At 39.4% G+C, this 25,333-nt stretch overlaps 1 protein-coding gene across 1 annotated transcript in view; it reads right to left on the reverse strand.

Annotated features, from left to right (window-relative positions):
• Positions 1-25,333, reverse strand: part of BARD1 (BRCA1 associated RING domain 1) — a 114,018-nt gene that overhangs the window by 72,888 nt on the left and 15,797 nt on the right. The window contains exons 3-4 of the mRNA XM_006162597.3: positions 19,738-19,886; positions 4,566-5,521 (exon numbers count right to left, since the gene is read on the reverse strand). Coding sequence (XP_006162659.1) covers positions 4,566-5,521; positions 19,738-19,886 — 1,105 coding nt within the window. The remainder of the gene's footprint in view (positions 1-4,565; positions 5,522-19,737; positions 19,887-25,333) is intronic.

Here is a 25,333-nt window from a genome sequence, read left to right on the forward strand (position 1 = left end):
CGTGCTAAGAATAATGATGATTCTCCCAAAAGATGCATATCCCAAGTCCCAGAACTGTGAATGTGTTAGCTTATGCAACAAGAGGAACTTTGTGATGTGAATAACAGCTTCGACCTTGAGGTGGAGGGGTTATTCCATACTCTCCAGGACCCCATCTAATCAGAGGAGTTCTTACAAGCAGAGAACCCTTACTGGTTATGTTAGAAAGATGAGACCACCTAACAACTTGCTGCTGCTGCTGGTTGAAGATGGAGAAAGAGAGCTAAGAAATAAGGAATGAGCCTGGAACTGCCCTCAGCTGAAGGCTAACCTAGAAACAGGTTGTCAGTCCTAACAAGGACTGTGCGGTTCCTGCCAGCAACCCAAATGAACAGGAAACAGAACTTTCCCTAGAGCCCCGAGAGAGTGACACGGCTGACAACAGATTCTAGTGTGATGAGACTCATACAAGAGTTCTGATGTATACAACAGGTAAGGCAACTAATTTTCGTTGTTTTAAGTCACTAAACTTGTGGTAATTTGTTATGGCTACAACAGAAAACTAGTACAAATGCTAAGGGCAAGAAAGGACAAGGAGCTGCCATTAGGATGGAAAGGTGATGGCCAATGTCAATGCCCAAGGTCAGCTTCGGGCATCATTCTTTTAAGCCTTAACTGCAGAAGCAGAAGCTAACTAGCCCAAGAGAACAGGAAAACTACTGCTGCGTCTTCTGCCCTCATGCATACACCACGCATGCACAGTGCAATTATACACACTCCTAAAACCTAAAGGAACAAATGGAACTATGGAAACTGCAAAGTCTACCAATGTGCTTTAGGGAAAAAGCCTGTTTCTTTCAACAGCACAAAACCTGGTACTTATTTTCTTCAGCTGCCTTAAAGGTCACCTAATCTAAACTCACTATGCACTTGTAGTAACTCCTTCCGCTTCCTCTGCTCTGTGTTCTATTTTACAGTTTTCACTTTAGAGCCACTTCAAATCCTTTCCTGAAGTAGGTGGGCACAATACATAAGACAGCAGAACTGCAATATATGGTTTTTAGTACACATAGATCATTTATTCTTGGCTGCAAATGAGAAAATTAGGATAAGAATGACATGAAACTATTTCTAAAAAGATATACTGGCAAATCCACCAGTTTTATTCTTTTTTTCAAACATCTGTCTGACTAGCAAAGTCAAGCTGAGGTGGAAGGCACACATGCAACTCATAATTTTTTTTTAAGGTTTTTGCCATAGGGCATGTACACTCACCAAAGAGACAGAAACAGAGAAGGAAAGTGAGAACCCACCCCTCAGGTAGAATGGCCACACTGCAATCTCTCCTCCTCCACTCTCAACCTGGGATTTGAAGCACGCACAAACATGTGCCCGGCATGAGTTACAAGTTGCCAGATCCAGGACTCAAACCTGTGGTCGGCCATGTAGGAGTTCAGCACCTTAGCCACTAAGTCCCTGCTGGCCCATATAATAAATGTTTTTTAAAAAGAGAGAACATGATTAATTTGTGATTTGAAAAATAAAAATAAGGGCCCAGCGTGTGGCATGGTTGGTGCTAGACTATGGCTGACCACAGTTCGGGTCCTAGAACCGGCAGCTTGAAACTCACACCAGGGGCACATGTATGCGTGCCCAAAGTCCCAAGAGGAGAACAGAGAAGGGACTTTGGTGTGGCCATCCCTCCACCAGAGGAGGGATGATTTCTCGCTTTCTGTCTCTCCAGCAAGCACATGTACCCTACAGCATAAATCTCTCCAAATAAATAAATAAATAAATGAACAAAAAAACCTAATAAACTTTTCTTAAATCTACTGCATCAGAATTTGCCAACTAATGACAATAAAAGTATTTGATAATTAAGCCTAACACCAATCAAAATGGGTTATTCTTATTTTGGCAAGACTCTGAGTCAACTAACAATCTGAGAAAACGTGTATGAAGTACACCGCATGATCAGGAATACAATGCTGTTACATCCCAGCCACCATGGCACAGCTCATTAACTTCAGCACACAGGTCAATAAAAGGCATGGCTGCTCTCTGGGGCACAGAGCAGTTCCTTGGTGGTAAACCACAGGAGCTATGTCTGCTAGTCCCATGGCCAGGTCTTCGGAGAAATGTGCAGACCACAACTTTCAACCTTCCAAATGCTGGCAGTGACCCTAGGAGTTGTCAGGCACAAAAAGGAGCTTGCTCTTCTGCTTGGTAAAAACAGACTGCCAGTAGTAACTTGGCAACTGTCTATACTCATAAAGCCTGGAAAGAATGAGTAAACTAATGATGAAAGCTAAACAAAAAATAGGCAAAAGGGAAAGCCCTTGGCAAAGTAGAAGCTGAAATATTCAAATATTATATTTCTCCTATAAGATAGTCCCTGTAAATTTTCCTTCTAGTTCAGAGTAAGTATTAATACTAATTTTATCTTTGGTAAGTTAATTACCCTAATAATCCTAGACTAGTTTTCACAAGCTCCAAAGAAATTGTTTTCTAGCCAGTCTTGATCTGAGACTGGACTGCAGAGTAGGAGGCCTACCTTAATAGAAGCAAGGTGGAGCAAAGTCTCTCCTCTGTGATTTCTTTTCATGGCCATAAGGCTACTGGGCAATGGCTTCGCTGCTGAGGGGCTAGACATCATTCGTCTGTAACCTGAATTGTTCAGTATAGGAGGTGGTGTACCAGGTGTAAGGCTGATGGACTCATCTAATGCATTGCTGTTTTTCCTCCCAGATGTGTCATCAGCTTTCAGTTTACTTGAAGGTGGTGACAAATGATCCCGCAATGGGATGTTTCCTGAGAGTGCTGTTTGCTTGACAGCTTCTCCACTGGTGCTCAGGATGCTTCTTCTACACCTCTTAGAAATGGGACTGGGAAGTCTGCTGTGACATGTACGTTTTCCATTATGATCTAATGGTAAAGCTTTCTCAATCCTAGGAATGGTTTTGGAGACCTTCTCCTCAGGAGTCCCTCCTTCACTCCCGTTCTCGGTGCCTGGAGACTCTATATGTTCAGCCAGTGGTAAAAAAACTTCAGCCAAGCTTCCAGAACATTCTGATTCTACTGAGGAATTACTTGCTAGTAGGTCTATTTCACCATTTCCCTGGGGACTAGCAGTAACAAACACTTGGTTACTGAAGGACACCAGTTTTTCCTTAACTTGTTCTTTGGAGCCAAGTTTACTATCTTTTTCAAACATCTGTCTGACTAGCAAAGTCAAGCTGAGGTGGAAGGCACACATGCAACTCATAATTTTTTTTTAAGGTTTTTGCCATAGGGCATGTACACTCACCAAAGAGACAGAAACAGAGAAGGAAAGTGAGAACCCACCCCTCAGGTAGAATGGCCACACTGCAATCTCTCCTCCTCCACTCTCAACCTGGGATTTGAAGCACGCACAAACATGTGCCCGGCATGAGTTACAAGTTGCCAGATCCAGGACTCAAACCTGTGGTCGGCCATGTAGGAGTTCAGCACCTTAGCCACTAAGTCCCTGCTGGCCCATATAATAAATGTTTTTTAAAAAGAGAGAACATGATTAATTTGTGATTTGAAAAATAAAAATAAGGGCCCAGCGTGTGGCATGGTTGGTGCTAGACTATGGCTGACCACAGTTCGGGTCCTAGAACCGGCAGCTTGAAACTCACACCAGGGGCACATGTATGCGTGCCCAAAGTCCCAAGAGGAGAACAGAGAAGGGACTTTGGTGTGGCCATCCCTCCACCAGAGGAGGGATGATTTCTCGCTTTCTGTCTCTCCAGCAAGCACATGTACCCTACAGCATAAATCTCTCCAAATAAATAAATAAATAAATGAACAAAAAAACCTAATAAACTTTTCTTAAATCTACTGCATCAGAATTTGCCAACTAATGACAATAAAAGTATTTGATAATTAAGCCTAGCACCAATCAAAATGGGTTATTCTTATTTTGGCAAGACTCTGAGTCAACTAACAATCTGAGAAAACGTGTATGAAGTACACCGCATGATCAGGAATACAATGCTGTTACATCCCAGCCACCATGGCACAGCTCATTAACTTCAGCACACAGGTCAATAAAAGGCATGGCTGCTCTCTGGGGCACAGAGCAGTTCCTTGGTGGTAAACCACAGGAGCTATGTCTGCTAGTCCCATGGCCAGGTCTTCGGAGAAATGTGCAGACCACAACTTTCAACCTTCCAAATGCTGGCAGTGACCCTAGGAGTTGTCAGGCACAAAAAGGAGCTTGCTCTTCTGCTTGGTAAAAACAGACTGCCAGTAGTAACTTGGCAACTGTCTATACTCATAAAGCCTGGAAAGAATGAGTAAACTAATGATGAAAGCTAAACAAAAAATAGGCAAAAGGGAAAGCCCTTGGCAAAGTAGAAGCTGAAATATTCAAATATTATATTTCTCCTATAAGATAGTCCCTGTAAATTTTCCTTCTAGTTCAGAGTAAGTATTAATACTAATTTTATCTTTGGTAAGTTAATTACCCTAATAATCCTAGACTAGTTTTCACAAGCTCCAAAGAAATTGTTTTCTAGCCAGTCTTGATCTGAGACTGGACTGCAGAGTAGGAGGCCTACCTTAATAGAAGCAAGGTGGAGCAAAGTCTCTCCTCTGTGATTTCTTTTCATGGCCATAAGGCTACTGGGCAATGGCTTCGCTGCTGAGGGGCTAGACATCATTCGTCTGTAACCTGAATTGTTCAGTATAGGAGGTGGTGTACCAGGTGTAAGGCTGATGGACTCATCTAATGCATTGCTGTTTTTCCTCCCAGATGTGTCATCAGCTTTCAGTTTACTTGAAGGTGGTGACAAATGATCCCGCAATGGGATGTTTCCTGAGAGTGCTGTTTGCTTGACAGCTTCTCCACTGGTGCTCAGGATGCTTCTTCTACACCTCTTAGAAATGGGACTGGGAAGTCTGCTGTGACATGTACGTTTTCCATTATGATCTAATGGTAAAGCTTTCTCAATCCTAGGAATGGTTTTGGAGACCTTCTCCTCAGGAGTCCCTCCTTCACTCCCGTTCTCGGTGCCTGGAGACTCTATATGTTCAGCCAGTGGTAAAAAAACTTCAGCCAAGCTTCCAGAACATTCTGATTCTACTGAGGAATTACTTGCTAGTAGGTCTATTTCACCATTTCCCTGGGGACTAGCAGTAACAAACACTTGGTTACTGAAGGACACCAGTTTTTCCTTAACTTGTTCTTTGGAGCCAAGTTTACTATCTTTTTCTACCTTTAAATTCCACTCTTTGTTGATTTTAGCTAATGTTTTCTTTTTTTGCTTTTTTCCAGATCTTGTAGGAGCCTTTTTAGCCCCCTCAGTTGCACCTGCAAGAGGACTTGGGGAAACAAATTCATACATTGAGGCTTCAGCATTTTCATCTTTTGTCATTTGAGGTTGGGTTTGCACTGAAACTTTACTCACAACATATCTGACCTTCTTACTTCGAGGACTAAACCACATTTTTATTGAATTCTTCTTGTTTTGTGCATCATTAAATAAGTTTGTCCTAGATGTATCTTCTTTCGAATCTGACAGAACAAAAGGAAAAGAAATCTGTTATATGAATTTATTCTCTCCCATCTTGAGCTCTCAAAGATTTTTGTTTAGAGTTCTCTTAAGGTGTATCACCTTTTATTTCTATACTTCTGCTCCTGGGCTACAAATTCCTTGAGAGCAAACAGATATTTACTCATCTAACGAATATTTACTGAATTCTACTTTGTACCAGAGACTAGAGATACAGTAGGGAACAAAGCATGGAACTCACATCCCACTGATGGTAGAGAGAATACACACAATACACACTACAAACATTAGTAAGTAATATGCAGTGGGTCAGATAGTGATAAAACCTATGGAGAAAAAATACACTCAAAACTTAAAGACAAGAAGGCAGATAAAGGATTTAATAAGTAGCAGACTTATTAACTGGTGTTTAAGCTTTTACAAAAGACATTCAAATACCAATCAATACAATTCACTTTTTCAGTAAACAAAAGAAAAACCATGTAAAGTTCTCAACGGACTCAGAAAAAAAATCAACAAACTCCAATATCCATTCCTATATTGGGTTGTTGGAAAAGTCATAATGTATTTTTCTATGCAAAAATGTGTCATGACTTTGCAGATGACCTAATAATATTTTTAAAAACAAGACTCTGCAGGGACTAGCAGTTAGAGTAATGGCTATGTCACTGGACTCCCATGTAGTCGACCGCAGTTCGAGTCCTGGACTCGGCTTAAACTCACGCTGGGTACGTATGTGTGCGTGCCCCCAAGATCCCAAGAGGAGAATGGAGGAGAAGGGAACTGTGGTATGGCCATCCCCCCTAGGGGGTGATTTCTCACTTTCTGTCTCTCTATTTCTCTCTGTCTCTCTGACGAGCGCACACACCCTGTGGTGAAAACCTCTCCAAAAAAAGAAAAAAATAATAAAAATAAAAATAAGACTCAGCAAATTAGGAATAAAAGGGAACTTCCTCAAGCTGATGGAAGGCACTTACAAAAATTCATACAGCTAGCATCTTAAAACACTTACTCATGAAAGAATGGGACTATTACCTTATTCCTATTATCAGGAATAAAACAAGGAGTCTGCTCTCACCATTCCTATTTATCATCATACTGGAAGTACTAGTCAGCACAAGGTAATAAAAAGCTGTAATAGGTATGCAGATTGGAAAAAGACAATATAAAACCGTATCTATTCACAGTGACTTAATGGACTATGTGGCTTATCCCCCAAGAATCTACTGAATCATTGGAAAAGTCATGATGCATTTTTGCATAGAAAAATAGAAAAATACATCATGATTTTTCCAATGACCCAATAAAAAAAATCACTAAAATTAAAAAATGACTTTAACAAGACCATGGACCATAAGGTCAACCTACCAAATTCAAATGCATTTCTATATATTAGCAAAAAAACAAATGCAAATTGAAAATGTTTAAAATAGTACTATGTATAATGGTCCTGAAAGGAAAAAAAGAAAAAAGGGACCAGCAGATGGCATAATGGATATGTTGCTGAACTCCCACATAGTTGATTGCAGTTCAAGTCCTACACCCAGCAGCTTAAAACTCAAGCAGGGCGAGTGTGTATGTGCCCAAAATCCCAAGAGGAGAATGGAGAAGGGAATGCACCATGGCCATTCCCATGGGCGGTGATTTCTTGCTTTCTGTCTCTGACTTTCTCTGTCTCTCTGGCAAGTGTATGTGCCCTACAGTAAAAATCTCTCTTTAAAAATAATAAAAAAAGGAGAAAACATAAAATACTTAAGTATAACAGAAGTGCAAGTACTATTTGTTGAAAATTACAAAACATATGAAAAACTTCTACACAAATCAAGATATACCATGTGTGTGAACTAGAAGACTCAGTATTGTTAAGATATCAGTTCTTTCAAATAAATAAACCTAGAGATGTTATATAATCCCAGCAAATAGTCCAGCAGGCTATTTTGTAAAAATAGATAATTAAAAAGTTACACCCAATAGCTAAAGATTTATAATATAGGAAAGCAAAAGACTTAGAAAGCCAACACAATATCAAAGAATAACAAATTTGGAGTATTCATACTACCTGATTTCAAGACTTACTCCAGATAAAATGAATCCAGGGAATTAATGATCATAGTCATAACACTTTAAGTACCATCTAATATAACCGCAAACTATACAAGCCAAAGACTAAGGAGAATAAATGAGCAATACCTACATTCTCAAATAATCTCTTCAGTAAAAGCAATCAGATACAAGAGGACATACAATATGTTTTTACTCACATCAAATACAAAAACTGCCCAAACTAATTTAATATGTTAAGTCAAAACGGTGTTTGGTTATCTCTATGAGGAGAGGAGGCAGTGACTGGGAGGGGGCACAAGAGTATGCTTTGGATGAGTTTGGTTTGTGAAAACTCACTAACCTACACTTGGGCTACATATACTGTACTTTTTTATATTTAAATGAATAGCTTTAGTTATTATCAAGAATAAAACACAATGATTCAGTAGTTTCAAAAAAGAAAAAATACGGTACCAGCAGTTAGAGTAATGGCTACGTTGCTGGACTCTCATGTAGTCAACTGCAGTTTGAGTCCTGGACCTAGTGGCTTAAACTCACACTGGGTGCATGTGCGTGCATGCCCAAGATCCCAATAGGAGCAAAGAAAAGGGACTGCGGTGTGGCCATCGCCCCTGGAGGGTGATTTCTCGCTTTCTGTCTCTCTGGTTCTCTCTTGCCTTTCCAGCGAGCACATGCGCCCTATAGCAAAAAACTCTCAAAAAAAAAAAAAAATAGAAATTGTAGGTGGGACTGGCAGGTGTGTGGGTGGCGTGGTGGTTAAAAGCTATGGATTCTCACATGGCCAACTGCGGTTTGAGGCCTGGATCTGGTGGCTTGCTTTCTCACTCTCCCTTTCTCTCTCTGCCTCTCTCTAGTGAAATTAAAAAGTAATAATAACAAATAGAATTAAATAAAGAAATAATTCTTTAAGAAAAAAGAAATTGTAAGCAAGGTACCATTTTCTGAGTATTACTCTTCTGTACATACACCTGCTATTAGATTGTCAGAAAAGTCATGATGCATTTTTGCATAGAAAAACAGAAAAATACATCATGACTTTTCCAATGATCCAATAATTTAGTCAAGGTCATTGAGGGAGGCATCCCTGAGGAGCCAACTTTTAAGCTGAGACCTAAACAATAAAAAAGAAAAGAGTGGGCCAGCTGGTGGTGTAGTGGTTAAAGCAGCTGGATCCCACATGGCTGACTATGTGATTCGAATCCCAGACCAAGTGGCTTAGAAAACATGCTGGGTGTGTGTGTGTGCATGCCAAAAATCCCAAGGAAAAACAGTAGAGAAGAAATTGTGGCATAGGAATCCCTTCTGGGGAGGGATGCTTTTTCATTTTCCTTTACTCTCTACTTCTCTGTGTCTTTCTCTTTAGCAAGCACATACACCCTATAACAAAATTTAAAATATAAATAAATAAAAGAAAAATAGACACAGAAGAGTCAACAAGGAGTTTCCTAAGTGGAAGAAAGACCAATTGCAAAGGTCCTATTTTGGGGATGAATTTATCATATTTAATGAACAGAAAGTTAGTGTGGCTGGATTTTGGAAAAGCAGTGAGCAGAAGAGGAATACAAAGTCAGGCAGGTAAGCAGAAGCACTCTGTAAAAGACTCAGTCTTGGGTAGCTTTGGTTTTGTTTTGTTTTCAGACCGGTACTTGCTATTTCACCCATTTCCTGACTCAGCCTCCCAAGTCACTGGGACTACAGGCACACTTCACCAGCCCAGTTCTTTCAGAGAGGGTCTTGGTACATTGCCCATGCTGGCGGCAAACTTGCAATCCTTCTGCCTCAGCCTCCTGAGTAGCTGGGACCACAGTCAGCACCACGCCCAGCTCTTTCAGACAGGGTCTCACTGGGTTGCCCACATTAGTAAGTCTGAGTCTCCTAGGGAGCTGGGACTACAAGGATGCAGCCACCACACCTGACTTTATGGGTGGGATAAGAATCAAACCTGGGTCTCCCATGTGGCCTCAGCCTGCCAAGTGGCAGTGTCTACCAGTGCATGCAACTGCAACTGGGCCAGTGTTGGGTATTTTATTTTATAATGAGAAAGAGAAGGGAGGCAGAAAGTCACCATATTTTTGACAAGTTTTTGTCACATCTTGATACTCCTGCTCCAACTTGCCACAGGAAGGACCGCGGGCATGCACCACCATGCCCAGACTACTTAGGTTATATGGGGAACTAAACCTAGGCCTCCCTGTAACCTCAGCTTCTGTGCAGAGGGCTGGCGGCAAACTTGCAATCCTTCTGCCTCAGCCTCCTGAGTAGCTGGGACCACAGTCAGCACCACGCCCAGCTCTTTCAGACAGGGTCTCACTGGGTTGCCCACATTAGTAAGTCTGAGTCTCCTAGGGAGCTGGGACTACAAGGATGCAGCCACCACACCTGACTTTATGGGTGGGATAAGAATCAAACCTGGGTCTCCCATGTGGCCTCAGCCTGCCAAGTGGCAGTGTCTACCAGTGCATGCAACTGCAACTGGGCCAGTGTTGGGTATTTTATTTTATAATGAGAAAGAGAAGGGAGGCAGAAAGTCACCATATTTTTGACAAGTTTTTGTCACATCTTGATACTCCTGCTCCAACTTGCCACAGGAAGGACCACGGGCATGCACCACCATGCCCAGACTACTTAGGTTATATGGGGAACTAAACCTAGGCCTCCCTGTAACCTCAGCTTCTGTGCAGAGGCACTCTGCCCTTGCCAACACGCCTGAGCCCAATCTTAGGTCTTTTGCTGATAACTTCATCCTACCAAAGTCTAAAGTGGGCAAGTCACCATGCTCAATTTGGGACTTACCTATTAGCAATCACTCCCTTAGCAATCTTAACATACACTGTCATCTGTATCTACACTGACAACTCCAAATGCATCTGTTCAGTTCAGACCTGTCCCCTGAACTCCAGACTCCAATATCTGACTACCTATTGACAATGCTGTCTGGAAGCCTAGTCCTAGCAGGTGTCTCATACTGACATGACCCAAATTGGGCTCCTGATATATTGGGTCACTGGAAAAGTCATGACACATTTTTGCATAAAAACACATTTAAAAAAAAATGCATCATGACTTTTCCAACAACCCAATACATCCTCCCAACCTGGTCCTCCTCTCCTCGTTCTTCCCATCTCAGTAAATGGCTCATCCAGCTGCTTAGGACAAAACTCTTACAGTCAAGCTTGCCTCTGCTATCTCTCTTATATCTTACAGGCAAAATTTAAGTTCTATCAATTCTACCTACAAAATATATCCAACATGACTACTACTTATTTACCTGAAAAATGCATCCAAAATCTTTCCACTGAGATCCAAGACATCATCATTTCTCACTAGATTATCACAACAACCTCCTAAGTTGTCTCCCTGGTACATTCTTGCCTCCTCCCCTGAAATCTATTCTCAACAAAGCAGCCAGAAATCCCTTTTATAACGGATCAAATTATGTCACTTAAAACTTTTCAGAGACTGGGGCTGACCAGTGGAGCAGTGGTTAACATACTGGACTCCACTTGGCCGACTGCGGTTCGAGTCCCAGATCTGGAGGTTTGCTTTCTCACAACCCCACAGGCCTGCCAAATTAAAAATAGTAATAATAATAATGATAAATAAAACTAAATAAATAATTCTTTTAAAAAATTCAGAGACTTCTGGGACCAACAATTGACGTAATGGTTATGTTACTGGACTCCTATGTAGTCGACTTCGGTTCGAGTCCCGGACCTGGTGGCTTAAACTCACACCAAGCATGTGTGCGTGCATGCCCAAGATCCCGAGAGGAGAATGGAGGAGAAGGGATTGTGGTGTCGCAATCCCTCCTGGGGGGTGATTTCTCACTTTCTGAGTCTCTCTCTTTCTGGCGAGCACATGCGCCCTATAGCAAAAACCTCTCAAAAAATAAATAAATAAAAATAAAAATAAAAATTCAAAGACTTCCAATTGCACTCTTAAAATAAGTCTAAATCTTCCACACTTGTCTACAAGGTCAGAAACAACCTGATCCTCCACTACCTTCTTGATCTCATCTTCAATTCCCTCCTCCTTACCATTCCAGCCACAGGTCCCTCTCACGGTTCTTCAAACACAGCAAGCATACTTGTGCCTCAAAGCCTCTGGCATTTGCCATCTCTTCCTGGAAAACTCTCTCAAACATCTACATGGTTCAATCCCTCACCAACTTCAGGTCTGTTCAAATGTCATTTTTCAGACCATCTCTGACACTCTATTTTAACTTACAAGCCCTCACCTTATTTTCATCTCTTGTCTATTTCTATCAGTCTACATACTCTATGAAAGAAAGTATTTGTTTCTCTTTCTTGCTGTATCTCCAGTGTCTGGTACAGTGTCTGGCACATAGTAGGTGCTTCATTGTATTTACCAAATGGATGACTGGGATCTTAAAATCAAGGTAAAGCAATGGGAATATTTTGTTTTCTGCTTTAGAGTGATTATTCTGGAGAGATGGAGGAGAAAGTTTAGAAAAAAGGACAACCAGTTATGTGTGGCTATCATCTGAGATATATGGACTTTGATGATCATTATAGCAGCATGAATAGTAAAAAAAAAAAAAAAAAGGCATCAGATATGTAATCTAAAAGATCACAATTTCATGGTGTCAGTCAGTAGCATGGTGGTTAGGGTGGCTGAATCCCATATGGCTAACTGCACGTTTTGAGTCCTGAACCTGGCAGCTTGAAAAACATGCTGGACACATATATGTGCATGCTGCCAGGTGGACCATGTGAGAGTTCAGTGCCTTAACCACTATGGCCCTACAACTTGTTTCTAAATAATGACAAGATCTGCTGTGTATGTAGCACACTGTATATTAACATTTTTGATGTTACTAAGGCTTAATAAAAAAAAACTTTACATGTGCTTACTCATAAGAACTTTTAAAAAGAGACATAATTTTAATTTCATTTTTCATGTTCTCAGAAATAAATTTCTTTTCAACATTTTCATTCTTTAAATATTAGCAAGAGAAAAGTTAGGTTTTCAAATATTTTTACTTCCCTTAGTGATTTTTTATTCACACAGATCACTTTACCAGCTTAAAATTATTATTAATACACCAGAAGATGTAAATTATAATCTCAAACCTCTAGAGTTCAAAATCATTTCTTCCTTCTCATATTTAAGTAGAAAAAAGTTTTCTTTTTCTATTTAGTTTTAGACAGAGCCTCAGCAAGTCACAATGCTCCTATCTTAGTATTTGATTCTGTATAAATTCTGGATGTGATCCCTGCCCAGCAAAAGAATGCAGTCAAACTACCCTCCAAAGCAGCCATCACTTCTTCCTGGGAAAATGGAAGCCCAGCATTGAAAAGAAAGTAAACATAAACCCAGCTGGAAGCAGGAGTTCATATTTGAGCAAGAGGAGATCCTCTTATACCCTTTTATGTGGAGGCCAAACACCACCTGGTCCACAAAAGTATTGTTAAGACAGGATCTTGGAAATCAAAGCCATCTGAAGGAGATAACCACTGACACACAGACCTGACATCTAAATTCAGCAAGATCTTTTCTTTGCAGTGATAAGTAGATTCAAAACCAAGCCATTTTCTGATAGAATCTCAAGTTTAGAGGAATAGTTTTTTTTTTTTTTTTTAAAAAAAGGTTGCCAGGATTACTTTTATAGTACTTTTATAGAAAAACTCAGGATTACAAAGATTTAAAGGTTAATCCTCTGATAGTCTGTAAAAACGTGTACTTGATTTTTAAAAAATTTAGATAAAGATGACATTTTTTAGTTAAAAACCAGTCAAATACTGAAGTCTTCAATGCCTACACAAGTCATAAAACATAGAACAGGGCATTTAGAAGAAAATTAAGACTTGTAAGTAGAAGCAGCATACAAAACTGACTAATAAACCTAAATCTAAGAGGACAAGAAATTTCATGTAAGTGTAGTTATTTCCTAAATAAAAGACTAAATGAAAAGAGTGCATATTTGTGTCACTTATATGTACACACTTTTACTAATAAACTGTAATTTTACAAAAGGAGATTTTAATTGTTTCTTGGCATAACTAAGCAAAGACCACAATAGCAAACATCATTGTAAATTCTGAATTTTATGTGGCATATCTAAGATAAAACAGTAAAAAACAAAAACACTACCACTGTTAGCACACGAATCATACTATTAACAGCTACAACAGTTTTTACGGGTGAATGCTCCAAAGCATGATAAATTATCATATTCATTTCATGAAGAAAAATATTGGTTCTTTCTCTCCACAGTAAATCTCTTAATGATGACATTTAAAAGGATTCTATTCTCTGAATTTAAATATTTCCAAGGACACCACAAAACATCGAGGAACAGAGATGCACGTGTTATGGAGAACAGCTTTGCCAATTTTTTTCTTAAAATTTAATAACAAACTACAGAAAAGGGAAGCAATTAGAAAATGTGATTTAGCTATCATTAATCTACATCAAAGGCTTATAATGATGTACATTGTGTGCCTTTCAAATTATTCTCTATTATAGGTTTCACGACAGAAGTTGAGAAATCTCTTTGACAAACTAGTCCCTTATTAAAAATCAAAGGAAAGTACTTTGGTACCATCTGTGCAACATTAATGCCTTTACTGAAGAATGATTATTTTGTAAGTTAAGAAGTATTTAGTTCTATTTAAAAAAAAAAAAAAAACAAAAAAACCCCAGCAACATAGCTATTCACATGCTCAGTTTTATCGATTATAAAAAGTCATAGCTCATAGGAAATGCTATATAATCTCTACAGAAAGACTGGGATCTCTCTCTAAATGAGGAAACAGAAAAGGAAATTGTGTTCATATGAAAGAGTAATCAAAGTATTTTTTAATGCCACCAACATGTCTCACAGAACCTAACCAGCACCTGCAAGACCTCATTTACTATGAGGCGGTTCAAGAGAAAAATAAAAACTTTTAAATTTAACTCCATTAGAAGAATGAAGATTATGTTACAAAGAATAAGGTAAAATTATCTGTAAATGGTTGTGAGAAAAATCCGACCATCTCTTTACAGTATAGTGAACCGAGAAAAATCTGTCCAAGTATTTGGAAGTTCATTTTAGAAAGTATTACTCTAAATCAGGAGCTTTATCTCCAATATACCATATACTATGTCCATGATGTGACGAGTTCTTCCTAATTATCCACCTTAATTACAGTAATTATGTATTTTAGAGTAAATGCAAGTAACAAGGTTCATTTGGAAGATAAATTTTGAACTACAGATTTTTTAAAGAGAAAAAAATGTGAAGATGTTTAACTATTCCACCTGATTCGTCATCAACCACACATGACCATTTAACAGGATCACACAATTCGGGAGCTAGACCTTAAGGATCACTTAATCTAATACCCTTACCTTATAATAAAATCATTTTCCATTTTTTTCATTATAAAAAAGATCATTTGTCCCCAACTATTGGTTCCTTCTACCTAATACATGGCTTACCCCATACCACTTTAGAAGTTTTAGAAGTTCTTACTAAATAAAATCTCACAAAAATGATACTGTATAAAATACTTTGAATAAGCTATAAAGAAACAAAGGGAAATGCTCCAAAATAAAATATCAAATGCACTGAAAGACTAGTTGTTTGGGGGAGGACTGGGAGGAAAATGTGGTGACAATGCAACTTACACTAAAGTAAAAACAGTGGGGCCAGCAGGTGGCATCATAGTTAAGGTGCTGAATCCCCATATGGCCAACCATGGTTCAAGTCCTGGACCTGGTGTTTTGAAATGGATGCTGGGTGCATGTGCATGTGTGCCCAAAATCCCAAAAGGAGAATGGAAGAGAAGGGATGGCGGCAAGGGCATCTGCCCTAGGGGAGTGGTTTTCGCTTTCTGTCTGTCTCTCCAGCAATCTCATACACCCTGTAGCAAAAATCAATCTCTCTTAAAAAACAAAAAAAGTAAAAACAGTTTTAGACCATGAAAATTAGATACATACATGGTAGATATTTGTATTTCAATATTCCTACACTCTGGATTCATTATCATTTTCTTACAAAGTATCAGAAGGGGATGATGCTATTAGAAAATGAATCTCTTAAGCCCAAACCTACGATTTTGTTTTGAAATTAATTCTAGTTTCCGAGATATGGATTAGTTTTAGCACTGCCAATTTTTATCCACTCAAAAAACAACAAATACTTACACTTCTAATAAAATATTGTGCTACATGAAAAAACAATAACTGGGGCCGGCAGGTGGTGTGGTGGTTAAGGGCACTGGACTCCCACATGGGCAGCCACACTTTGAGTCCTTGACCCAGTGGCTTGTTTTCCCACTGTCCCTAACTTCTCCCCACTCAATCTGTCCCTCTCTGGTCAAATTTAAATAAATAAATAAATAAATAAATAAAGTAATTATTTGTAAAAAATAAAATAAAAATAAGCAAGAAACTAACAACATTATGACCTTTATAATCTGGGTCCTCAATTTCCTCATCTAAGAATAAAGGAACTGGGGCTGGCAGATGGTGTGGTGATTTAGGTGCTGGACTCCCACATGGCCAATCGTAGTTCAAGTCCTGGACCTGGCAGCTTGCTTTCGCACTCTCCTTCTCTTTCTCTCTCTCTGATCAAACTGAATAGAAATAATAAATGAATAAAATTAAATAAATAATTCTTTTAAAGAAAAAAAGAATAAAGGAACTAAAGATTACCTTCCAGCTCCTAGAATCCTGATGATATATTATCTAAGCAGAGAAATTTCAATTTATTTTAAAATAGGTAATGTTGAAGGCAGCACTACCAAAACCTGGTAAGAACTAAAGTAATTATCACTTGTAATAATAAAGAAAATAAACATAAAATGGCCTTTGAAAAATTAATCACCCTAATTCACTCTCCAAATTCCACCTCTCCTTAGATAAGACAGCATTATAAATGACCTTAGAGGTCCCATCCTGAAACTTGTTATAAATTGAATTTTCTTAATTATCTTCAATGATAATATACTAAGGCTTTTCATATTCCACAAAATAGAAAAACTATACTAACTATAGTGAAACTCCTGTAAGAGGTTTATCTTATTCTTCTTTGCACCCCATGGTAACCAGTACCCCAGTACAACCTAACTGATGGCAATTAAACCATCAAGGGTTACCCTGCTCCTCTCCTTACATCACCATTACAAATGCCATATTACTTAGTATAGTTTAAACTGTCCATTCCAACCCTGCCAAACTCATTTGTGGATGTCCTAACCCCAAGTACCTCATAATGTGACCTTATTTGGAAAGAGGGTCGCCACAGATGTAGTTAGTTAAGAAGAGCCTATACTGTAGTAGGGTGGACTCTAGTGCAATATAACTGGTATCACAAAAAAAAAAAAAAAAAACACAGAAATTTGATACAAACACACACTTAAGGAAAACACTACGGACATGAAGATGACCACCTGCAAGCCAGGGAGAGAGCCCTAGAAAGTTTCTCTTCACAGACCTCAGGGGGAATCAACCCTGCATACATCTTTTCCTTAGACATCTTGATCTGTAGACACTAACTGCCTATGGACTAGGACACCCAGTTTGTGTTACATTGTTATGGATGCTCTACTAAACAAGCAGATTACAACATAGCAGCTAAAGAGTCAAATCAAAATACCAACACAACCAAAATCTCAAAACAGCACCTCAAATTTCAATGCATGGCCAACAATCCTAACATATCACACACCTTTCAGAAGCTAAAAACGCCACTTTCATATAGACATGAACATTTTCCTTATTGTACACTGAATTCAAGAGATTCGCTGTCCCTTCCCCATTCCAACACCAAACACTGCCAAGGATGCATGAAATCCCTGCGTCAACCCATGACAGCTATATGGGAAAGAGAAGAAAGCCAGATAACACATCAATTTTTAGTTTTTGTTTTGTTTTGTTTTGTCAGAGGGTGGGTACACTTGCACTTGTCAGAGAGAAAAAGAGAGGAAAACATCCCCTGGTTGGGCCATAGTCATATGTCACAATGTCTTCTCCATTCCTCCATCTAGTCAGGAATTGGGGTGCAAAAACACAAGTACCATATAGGTTAAGACACTGCACTCCCACATAGCTGACCATGGTTCGATTGCCAGACCCCGAAGCTTGAAACTCACTGGGCAATGGGGCCAATGGGTAGCATAGTGGTTAAGGACACGGGACTCCACATGGCCAACCACAGTTCAAGTCCCAGACCTGGCAGCTTGTTTTCTCACTCCCTACCCCCCACCCTGTCTCTATCTTTGCTCTCAGTCTGTCCCTCTCAAGAAAGAAAAACTAGGGAACCAGTAGGTGGCATGGTAGTTAAGGCGCTGGGCACTCCCAAATGTCTGATTACGGTTCAAGTTCTGGACCTGGTAACTTGCTTTCTCACTTTCCCACTTTCTCTCTTTCTCTCTCTGTATCTCTCTCTCTGGTCAAATTAAAATAAATGAATAAATACATAAAATTAAATAAATAAGCCTAAAAAACAAAAAAAGAAAGAAAGAAAAATAAGAAAAGAAGAAAGAAAGAAACAAACAACTTTTATCAGGCACATGTGCACACATGTCCAAAATCTTAAGAGGAGATTAGAGAAGGGATTGCAGCATGGCCAACCCCCCTTGGGGGTGATTTCTTACCTTCTCTCTTTCCATCTCTGTCTCTCTGGTGAGTACTTGCACTCTGGCAAAAATCTTTCTTAAAAAAATAAAAGAATGAACACATGCACCCAATGTGTTTTTCAAGCCATGGGTTGGGATTTGAACTATAGTCAGCCATGACAACCAGTTATAACCCTTAATCACTGGGCAGTCTAATATATCCATCTTTTGAACCAGAAAAAAAACACTGTTAGCACTGTCCTTGAGTAAGAAGGAAAAGAGTTCAGCTAAACTAATAGCAAAACTCTTCCTCATTATGTTCTTAAAGAGATATATAAACAGTATTATTTTTAATAATAAAAATAATGATTTTAAGCTTAGCACTTTAAAAATATGTATAATTACATTTAAAAATAATTAAAACTTAGGCCAGCAGGTGGCATAGTGGTTACGTTGCAGGATCCACACAAGGCTGACCATGGTTCAAGTCTCAAAATCTAGAGGCTTGAAAACCACAGCAAATAAATAGATAAATAAATAAATAAATGTTTAAATAAAGAAGAAAAAAGGAAAACTTTATCACTCTAGCGTATTTTGTCATAATAGGATAGTGTCCCACACAAGGTCCCAGATAACTAGAGGAAGGAAATATATCCTGGCAGACTCCAATTTAAATTATTCTTAAAAAGACTCAAAGTGTTTGCCTTGTTTCTTTATTTTGTCCAATCAACCTCCTCTTTAGTAGCTGATTGTAACACATCATATGTCAGAATTCTAAGAACAAAAGATTTAAGAACAGAAATCCAACAATTTTATAAGAGTATTATCAATCATTCATGGCATCCTGACAGTCAAAAAAAAAAGATTCTCTTACAAACACACACAAAAGAACAGAATTTGATCAATAAAAAGACAATTCCAATATCCAGTTATGAAGATTCAAAACACTTTACTTTCTTTACCCAGCTAATTAGTTGTAAACAGAAAGCACAATGGAAAGATGTACAGTTAATACACAGAGTCTAAGAACAATTTGGAAAACATTAACCCCCATTTAAGGAGAAAAAAATGAATATTAGATTTTTGCTCTTTCAAATTAAGCTCACTGAATTAATTCAGTCTAGAAAAGTGATCCGTGGAAGAATTTGTATTCGATCTTGTCACAGTGCATTTCAGTGATTTAAGCACTTTTTAAAACAAAATCACTATTCCATATCTATATAATCCACAGAAATTATCGTAACTGTATAAAGCAGGCAACGTAAAGAAGGGAAAAAGTCTCAGGACTGACACAGCAGATGAAATAAGCTCCATTTCTCTTGCTTCTGGTATTAACTACAGGTGTGACCACAGGCCAGATCACTTAACCTCTCAGGACCTTGGCTTCTCATCTATAAGGGAGTTGGACTTAATTATCTCTATGGGTCCTGTGATTTCTCAAAATTCCCCCCCCCCAAAAAAAAGAAAAAAACTATAGATCTTTGAACCTGAAATATGTCATTTAGAATCCCTGATATATCTTTTACATACTTTATGTGATCAAAATGAATGCATGAGTTATTTAACTGAAAAACAGCATTTCTCACCTGAAAGCTTATTGTCATGCAGCAAATTTCGAAGCTTACTGCAGAGCTGAATCATGCTGTCCAACTGTCTGTTTATCTTGACATCTTGAATCCAGGCGGGGGTATAGCACACTGGACATCCGGTTCCAATGCAGTCACTTACACAATTGCTTAAAAATTAATAATAAAGAGTTTGAATAGAAGTGAAGCAACAGTTGTTCTAACACACAATGGTCATGATAAAAATACTTGTTAAGGGAACCAGCAGTTAGCATAATGGCTATGTCGCTGGACTCCCATGTAGTTGACCGCGGTTCGCGTCCCGGACCCGGTGGCTTAAAACTCACGCTGGGCACGTGTGCGTGCGTGCCCAAAATCCCGAGAGGAGAATGGAGGAGAAGGGATTGCGGCATGACCATCCCCTCTGGGGGGTGATTTCTTGCTTTCTGTCTCTCTGTCTCTCTCTTTCTGGCGAGCGCATGCGCCCTATAGCGAAAACCTCTCCAAAAAAAAAAATACTTGTTAAAATAGCATTTTAGAGAAGATGATACACACATATAAAATCTGAATCTGAAGTTGTTGATGTAATTTGTGGTAGAGACTTCATTTATCCTGACATCTGTCTACATAATTTTTCTCTGCAAATAAATCTATAGCTTCTGAAGGAGGAGAGTACAGAGAGAGATGCAAACTAACAGATATAATGTCTAATGTACAATGAATCTCAACTTTCCAATCCTAGCCTAAACTACACTAGTACTCTTAGCAGTCTGCTATATACATTCTGTAATGTCTGACTTGTAACTATCCTCACATTATTTGATATACATTAATACAGAATTCTGGAGAAAAATGTCAGTTCTCAATAGACTTATGTATCTCAGTAAGTCAACATTTCCCAAATGACCCATGCATGATATCATCTGAGTAAGAAGGTCAATTCAAAAGACTGTATAAACCAATGGAATTTAACATAACAGACTACAAAAATTCACTGATGCAGTTTCAGATTTCACAATATGACAAACCTAAAGAAACTACACCAAGAAGGATATCCACATTGATCGAAAAAGGCTACTAAAACATTTCTTTTTCCTGGGGCCAACAGATGGCATAATGGTTATGCTGCTGGACTCCAACATAGTCGAGGGTGGGTCCTGTTCCTGTCCCAGACCCAGAGGTTTAAAACTCATGCCTGGCATGTATGTGTGTTCCCAAAATCCAGAGACGAGAATGGAGAAGGAATTGTGGTGTGGCCATTCCCTCAGGGAGTGATTTCTCACTTTCTCTCTCTCTGACTCTCTGTCTCTGTCCCTGTGGTAAGCCCACATCCCCTAGTGAGAGCACATACCCAATAGCAGAAATGTTTCTTAAACATACACACAAACACACTCACACACACACACACACACACACACAAAGGAACACATTCACTCCAAGTGCTTTTCAAGCCACTGAGGCTGGTATTCAAACTGCAGTCACCTATGTGTGATCTCTCTCTCTTAACCACTAGGCCAGCCACACATATCCATGTTTTCAACCAGAAAATAAGCACTATCACCCTGGACTGTGATTTCTCACTTTCTATCTCTTTGCTTATCCAGTGAGTACACGTGCCTTATAACAAACATCTTTCTAAAAATAAAAATGTTTTACAAAAGTCCTTTTTCCAACTATAAATATGTGTAAAGTCTGATTTTCTTCACATACGTAAACCAAAAAGAATCACAACCAAATGAATACATAAGCAGATATGATAACCTAGCCAGTTTATATTCGCCAAGACATTTAAGAGATTAGCAAAAACATACAAGAGTCATTCTCATCACAACTTTTTCCTTAGTTTATACAACATTTTTTTTTTGAGAGTTTTTTTCGCTACAGGGCGTGTGTGAGAGTGACATAGAGACAGAAAGCGAGAAATCACCCCCCAGAGGTGATGGTCACGCCGCCATCCCTTCTCCTTCATTCTCCTTCTCGGGATCTTGGGTACACACGTACACGCGCCCAGCGTGAGTTTTAAGCCACCGGGTCCAGGACGCAAACCACGGTCGACTACATGGGAGTCCAGCGACATAGCCATTACGCTAACGGCTGGTTCCCTACAACAATTATTTTTCAAAACAAACAAAAAAATCTATTATTGGTATTAGTTCATTAAAGGTTTATTATTATTTTTAAAATAACAAACTAGTATTTTTTAAGTCTCAGTTTCATATAGTAAATACACACACAACCTCCTTATTGTCTTTCTTCAATCCTGAAGAGTTTAAGGCTATCTGAGCCCAAAATGTTACAGTTCCCTGTCTCAAATTTTAAATAAAGTATATCATAAAGGATTACATGGACTACTTTTATCAGGGATTAACATAAAAGTATCATGAAAATACAATAATGCTGTCAATATTATACTAAAAGCTGTGCCTCTCCACCTTGCCCCCTACTTCTATGTTTTTGTTGGATTGAAACCTAAGTAAAAGCCATCTTTTAAAAACTCCCTGCTGGGTCAGCCTGTGGCCTGTTGTTTAAGGTGAGCGGATCCCACATGGCCAACCGCACCATGCAAGTCCTGGACATGGCAGTTTGTAAAGTACACTGGGCATGTGTGGGCACGTGCCTAATCCTGAAAGGAGCAAGAAATGCAGAAGGGATGGTGGCATGACCATTCCCTATCACATTTTCACTTTCACTCTTCCTTTCTCTTTCTCATTCTTTTTCTCTTATGAGTGTACACCCTCTCTGGCAAGTAAATATAAATAACTTAAAAAAAAAAAAAACCCTCATTACTCCTTCACTCAAAATCTGCAAAGAATATCAACAGCTGCAATCAAAATGAACCAAAACTGCACTGAGGGCTAGCACCCCAGACTAGTGTTTAAGAAAGGTGTATCTCTCCTGGTCAACCACACATTTGAGTTGTAGACCTGATGGCTGGAAAGTAACATTTCAAACGCTACATGCATGCATGCCCAAAATCCTGAGAGGATGGAGAAATGGGAGAAGAGACTGCAGCCTGGCCATGCCGCATTGAGGGGTATACTTTCTCTCTCCCTGTCTCTCTAAAGAATGCACACATCCTCTGACAAATTAAATACAAAAACAAAAACACTGCAACTTGGGCCCAGTTCCTCTGATTCAGTGTTAATTCTGGGCCCTGAAAAGCTGGAGGCCAATTAGCAAACCATGGGTTTGGATCCCGGAAAACACACCAGGTGCATACATAGACACTCAGGACCCTAAGAACCTAGAGAGCTCGGAAAAGGGGACAATGATGTGATGACCTCATGAAGAGGTTAAGGTTGCTTCTCTGTCATGTGTGTGCCTGCTGTCATTCAAAAGAAAACAACAAAAAGCCTGCACTGAATGGATTATTTCCTACGTGCATGTCATATACACATGATCACTGTCTTTTAGATGTTCTTTTCTTGCCTCTCTTAATCTTTTGTTGGGCTCTTGAAGTCACACAGTCACACCGCCTTTCAGAATCTAATTTAAAGTATGGGTCCTCACCCAACACACTCTATATACAATTTCATGGAGCTCTTAATGCTCCAGCACCTTTTTATAATACCTCTGGTGTACAGTGAGCAAACCCACCGTGCCTCCGCTGAAACAAAGTAAATCTGCTTGCCATGGGGGGACAGAGAGCAGGCATCCCTTCACTGGGATCAGGAGACATTCTGTCTCACAAAAGTCTGTCAGAAACATAGACTTTTATATTTTTGTTCTATGTGGAAGAAACAGCAAGTACAAAAGTCTTGGACAGGTGAGGTTGGTGCATTTCATGAACTCAAAGCATATGGTGACTGGAATAGTGTGAGCCAGAGGGAAGTGAGATCTGAGAAGCAGGCAGGATCTGGGTCCTCCATAGGGTCTCGTGAGCACAGAGCGTGGATTTTATTCTAATTGCAATACAAAGTTATTGAAGGATTTTAAGCAGGGTTATCGTATGGCAAGGATTTACCTTTTTTAAAAGATGACTGTTGGATAGAGCCAGCAGGTGGTGTGGTGGTTGGAGCACTGGACTACCCACATGACCTACTGTGGTTTGAGTCCCAAACCTGGTGCCTTGCTTTCTCACTTTCTCTTTCTCTGTCTCTCTCTGGTGAGTGTATGTGACCTGTGGCAAGTTGAAAAATAATAACAATAATAAATTCAATTAAATAAATAATTCTTATTTTAAAAAAACAAAACAAACAAACAAAGAAAACCACTGTAGTCAGCCGGTGGCATGGAGATTAGGCACTGGAACCCACATGGCTGACTGTGTTGGTTGAGTCCTAGACCCAGTTGCTTCAGGAGCACTCTGGGCACGTGTGCATGTATGCCCAAAATCTGAAAAGGAGAAAGGACTGTAGCCTTGCCATCCCCCTGGGAGGTGATTTCTCATTTCTTTTTCCTCTCCCTCTGGTAAGTGCCACACATCCTATAGCAAAGACTATAAAAGATCATGGTCAAGAATACAAAAAATGGGGATGACATTGCCAAAAAGGGAGACCAATTATGAGCTATTATAATACTCGAAGAGACATTGTGATGGCAGCTTACACCAAAGAGTAAACAGCAGTAAATATACGAAAAAGTGGAAAAATTCATGATCCAGGGCACATTTTGAGGTGGAACTGACTGAATTTGGTGATGTGGGATAAGAATGAAAAAGCGCCATCAGGTATCAGTTGTGGATTTTTTGCCTTAGGGACCTTTGTAGTCAGTGGCACCATTTAGTGCGATGGAGAGGACTCACACAGGAGTAACCTGAGGGAGAGGACGGTGCAGACACCTGCTCTGAAGAGATCAAGCTGAAATGACTTTTTGGCATCCAAACATATTGGATTCTCAGAGAAGTCATGATGTACTTCTATTTTTTCTATGCAAAAATGTGTCATGACTTTTCTGATAACCCAACAGATAACATAGGTATCAGGTCGGCAACAGGTACCATCCATTCCCCATCCTTCTGGATATGTCCCACATAACACACGATGTTTCTAGAAACAAAACTGGGACCTCAATCATAGTAGCCTCTCACACATACACACTCAGCCCACGCAAGTCACCACTAAATCACTTTCATATAAACTCTGACTTCATAATGTGGTTTGTTCAAGCCAGATAGTCACATCCTCATAACTTGAAATAATTAAAACATTAATTCAAAGGGGGCTATATTAACCCTGTGACATAAATAATTAAACTGAGACAATTGGTCCCTCAATTGAATTCTCCTCAACAAGTAGTAGGATGAGATGAAAATAGAATCTTCTAATTTATTTATTTATTTATGGAGAGGTTTTTGCTGAAGGGCGCATGTGCTTGCCAGAAAGACAGAGAGAAAGCGAGAAATCACTGCTGAGGGGAGATAGCCATGCTGCAATCCCTTCTCCTCCATTCTCCTCTCAGGATCTTGGGCACGCATGCACACACACACCCAGCGTGAGTTTAAGCCACCAGGTCTGGGACTTGAACCATGGTCGGCTACATGGGAGTTCAGCGACATAGCCATTACACTAACTGCTGGTCCCATCAGAATCTTCTAATTTATAAGCCAAAGTTTTCACATTTCACATGCACTACTAATTTCATGATTACTGTCATAGGCTAAACTGTGTCCACTGAG

Source organism: Tupaia chinensis, unplaced genomic scaffold (assembly GCF_000334495.1).
Source record: "Tupaia chinensis unplaced genomic scaffold, TupChi_1.0 Scaffold140285_1, whole genome shotgun sequence".
NCBI classification, from domain to species: domain Eukaryota; kingdom Metazoa; phylum Chordata; class Mammalia; order Scandentia; family Tupaiidae; genus Tupaia; species Tupaia belangeri.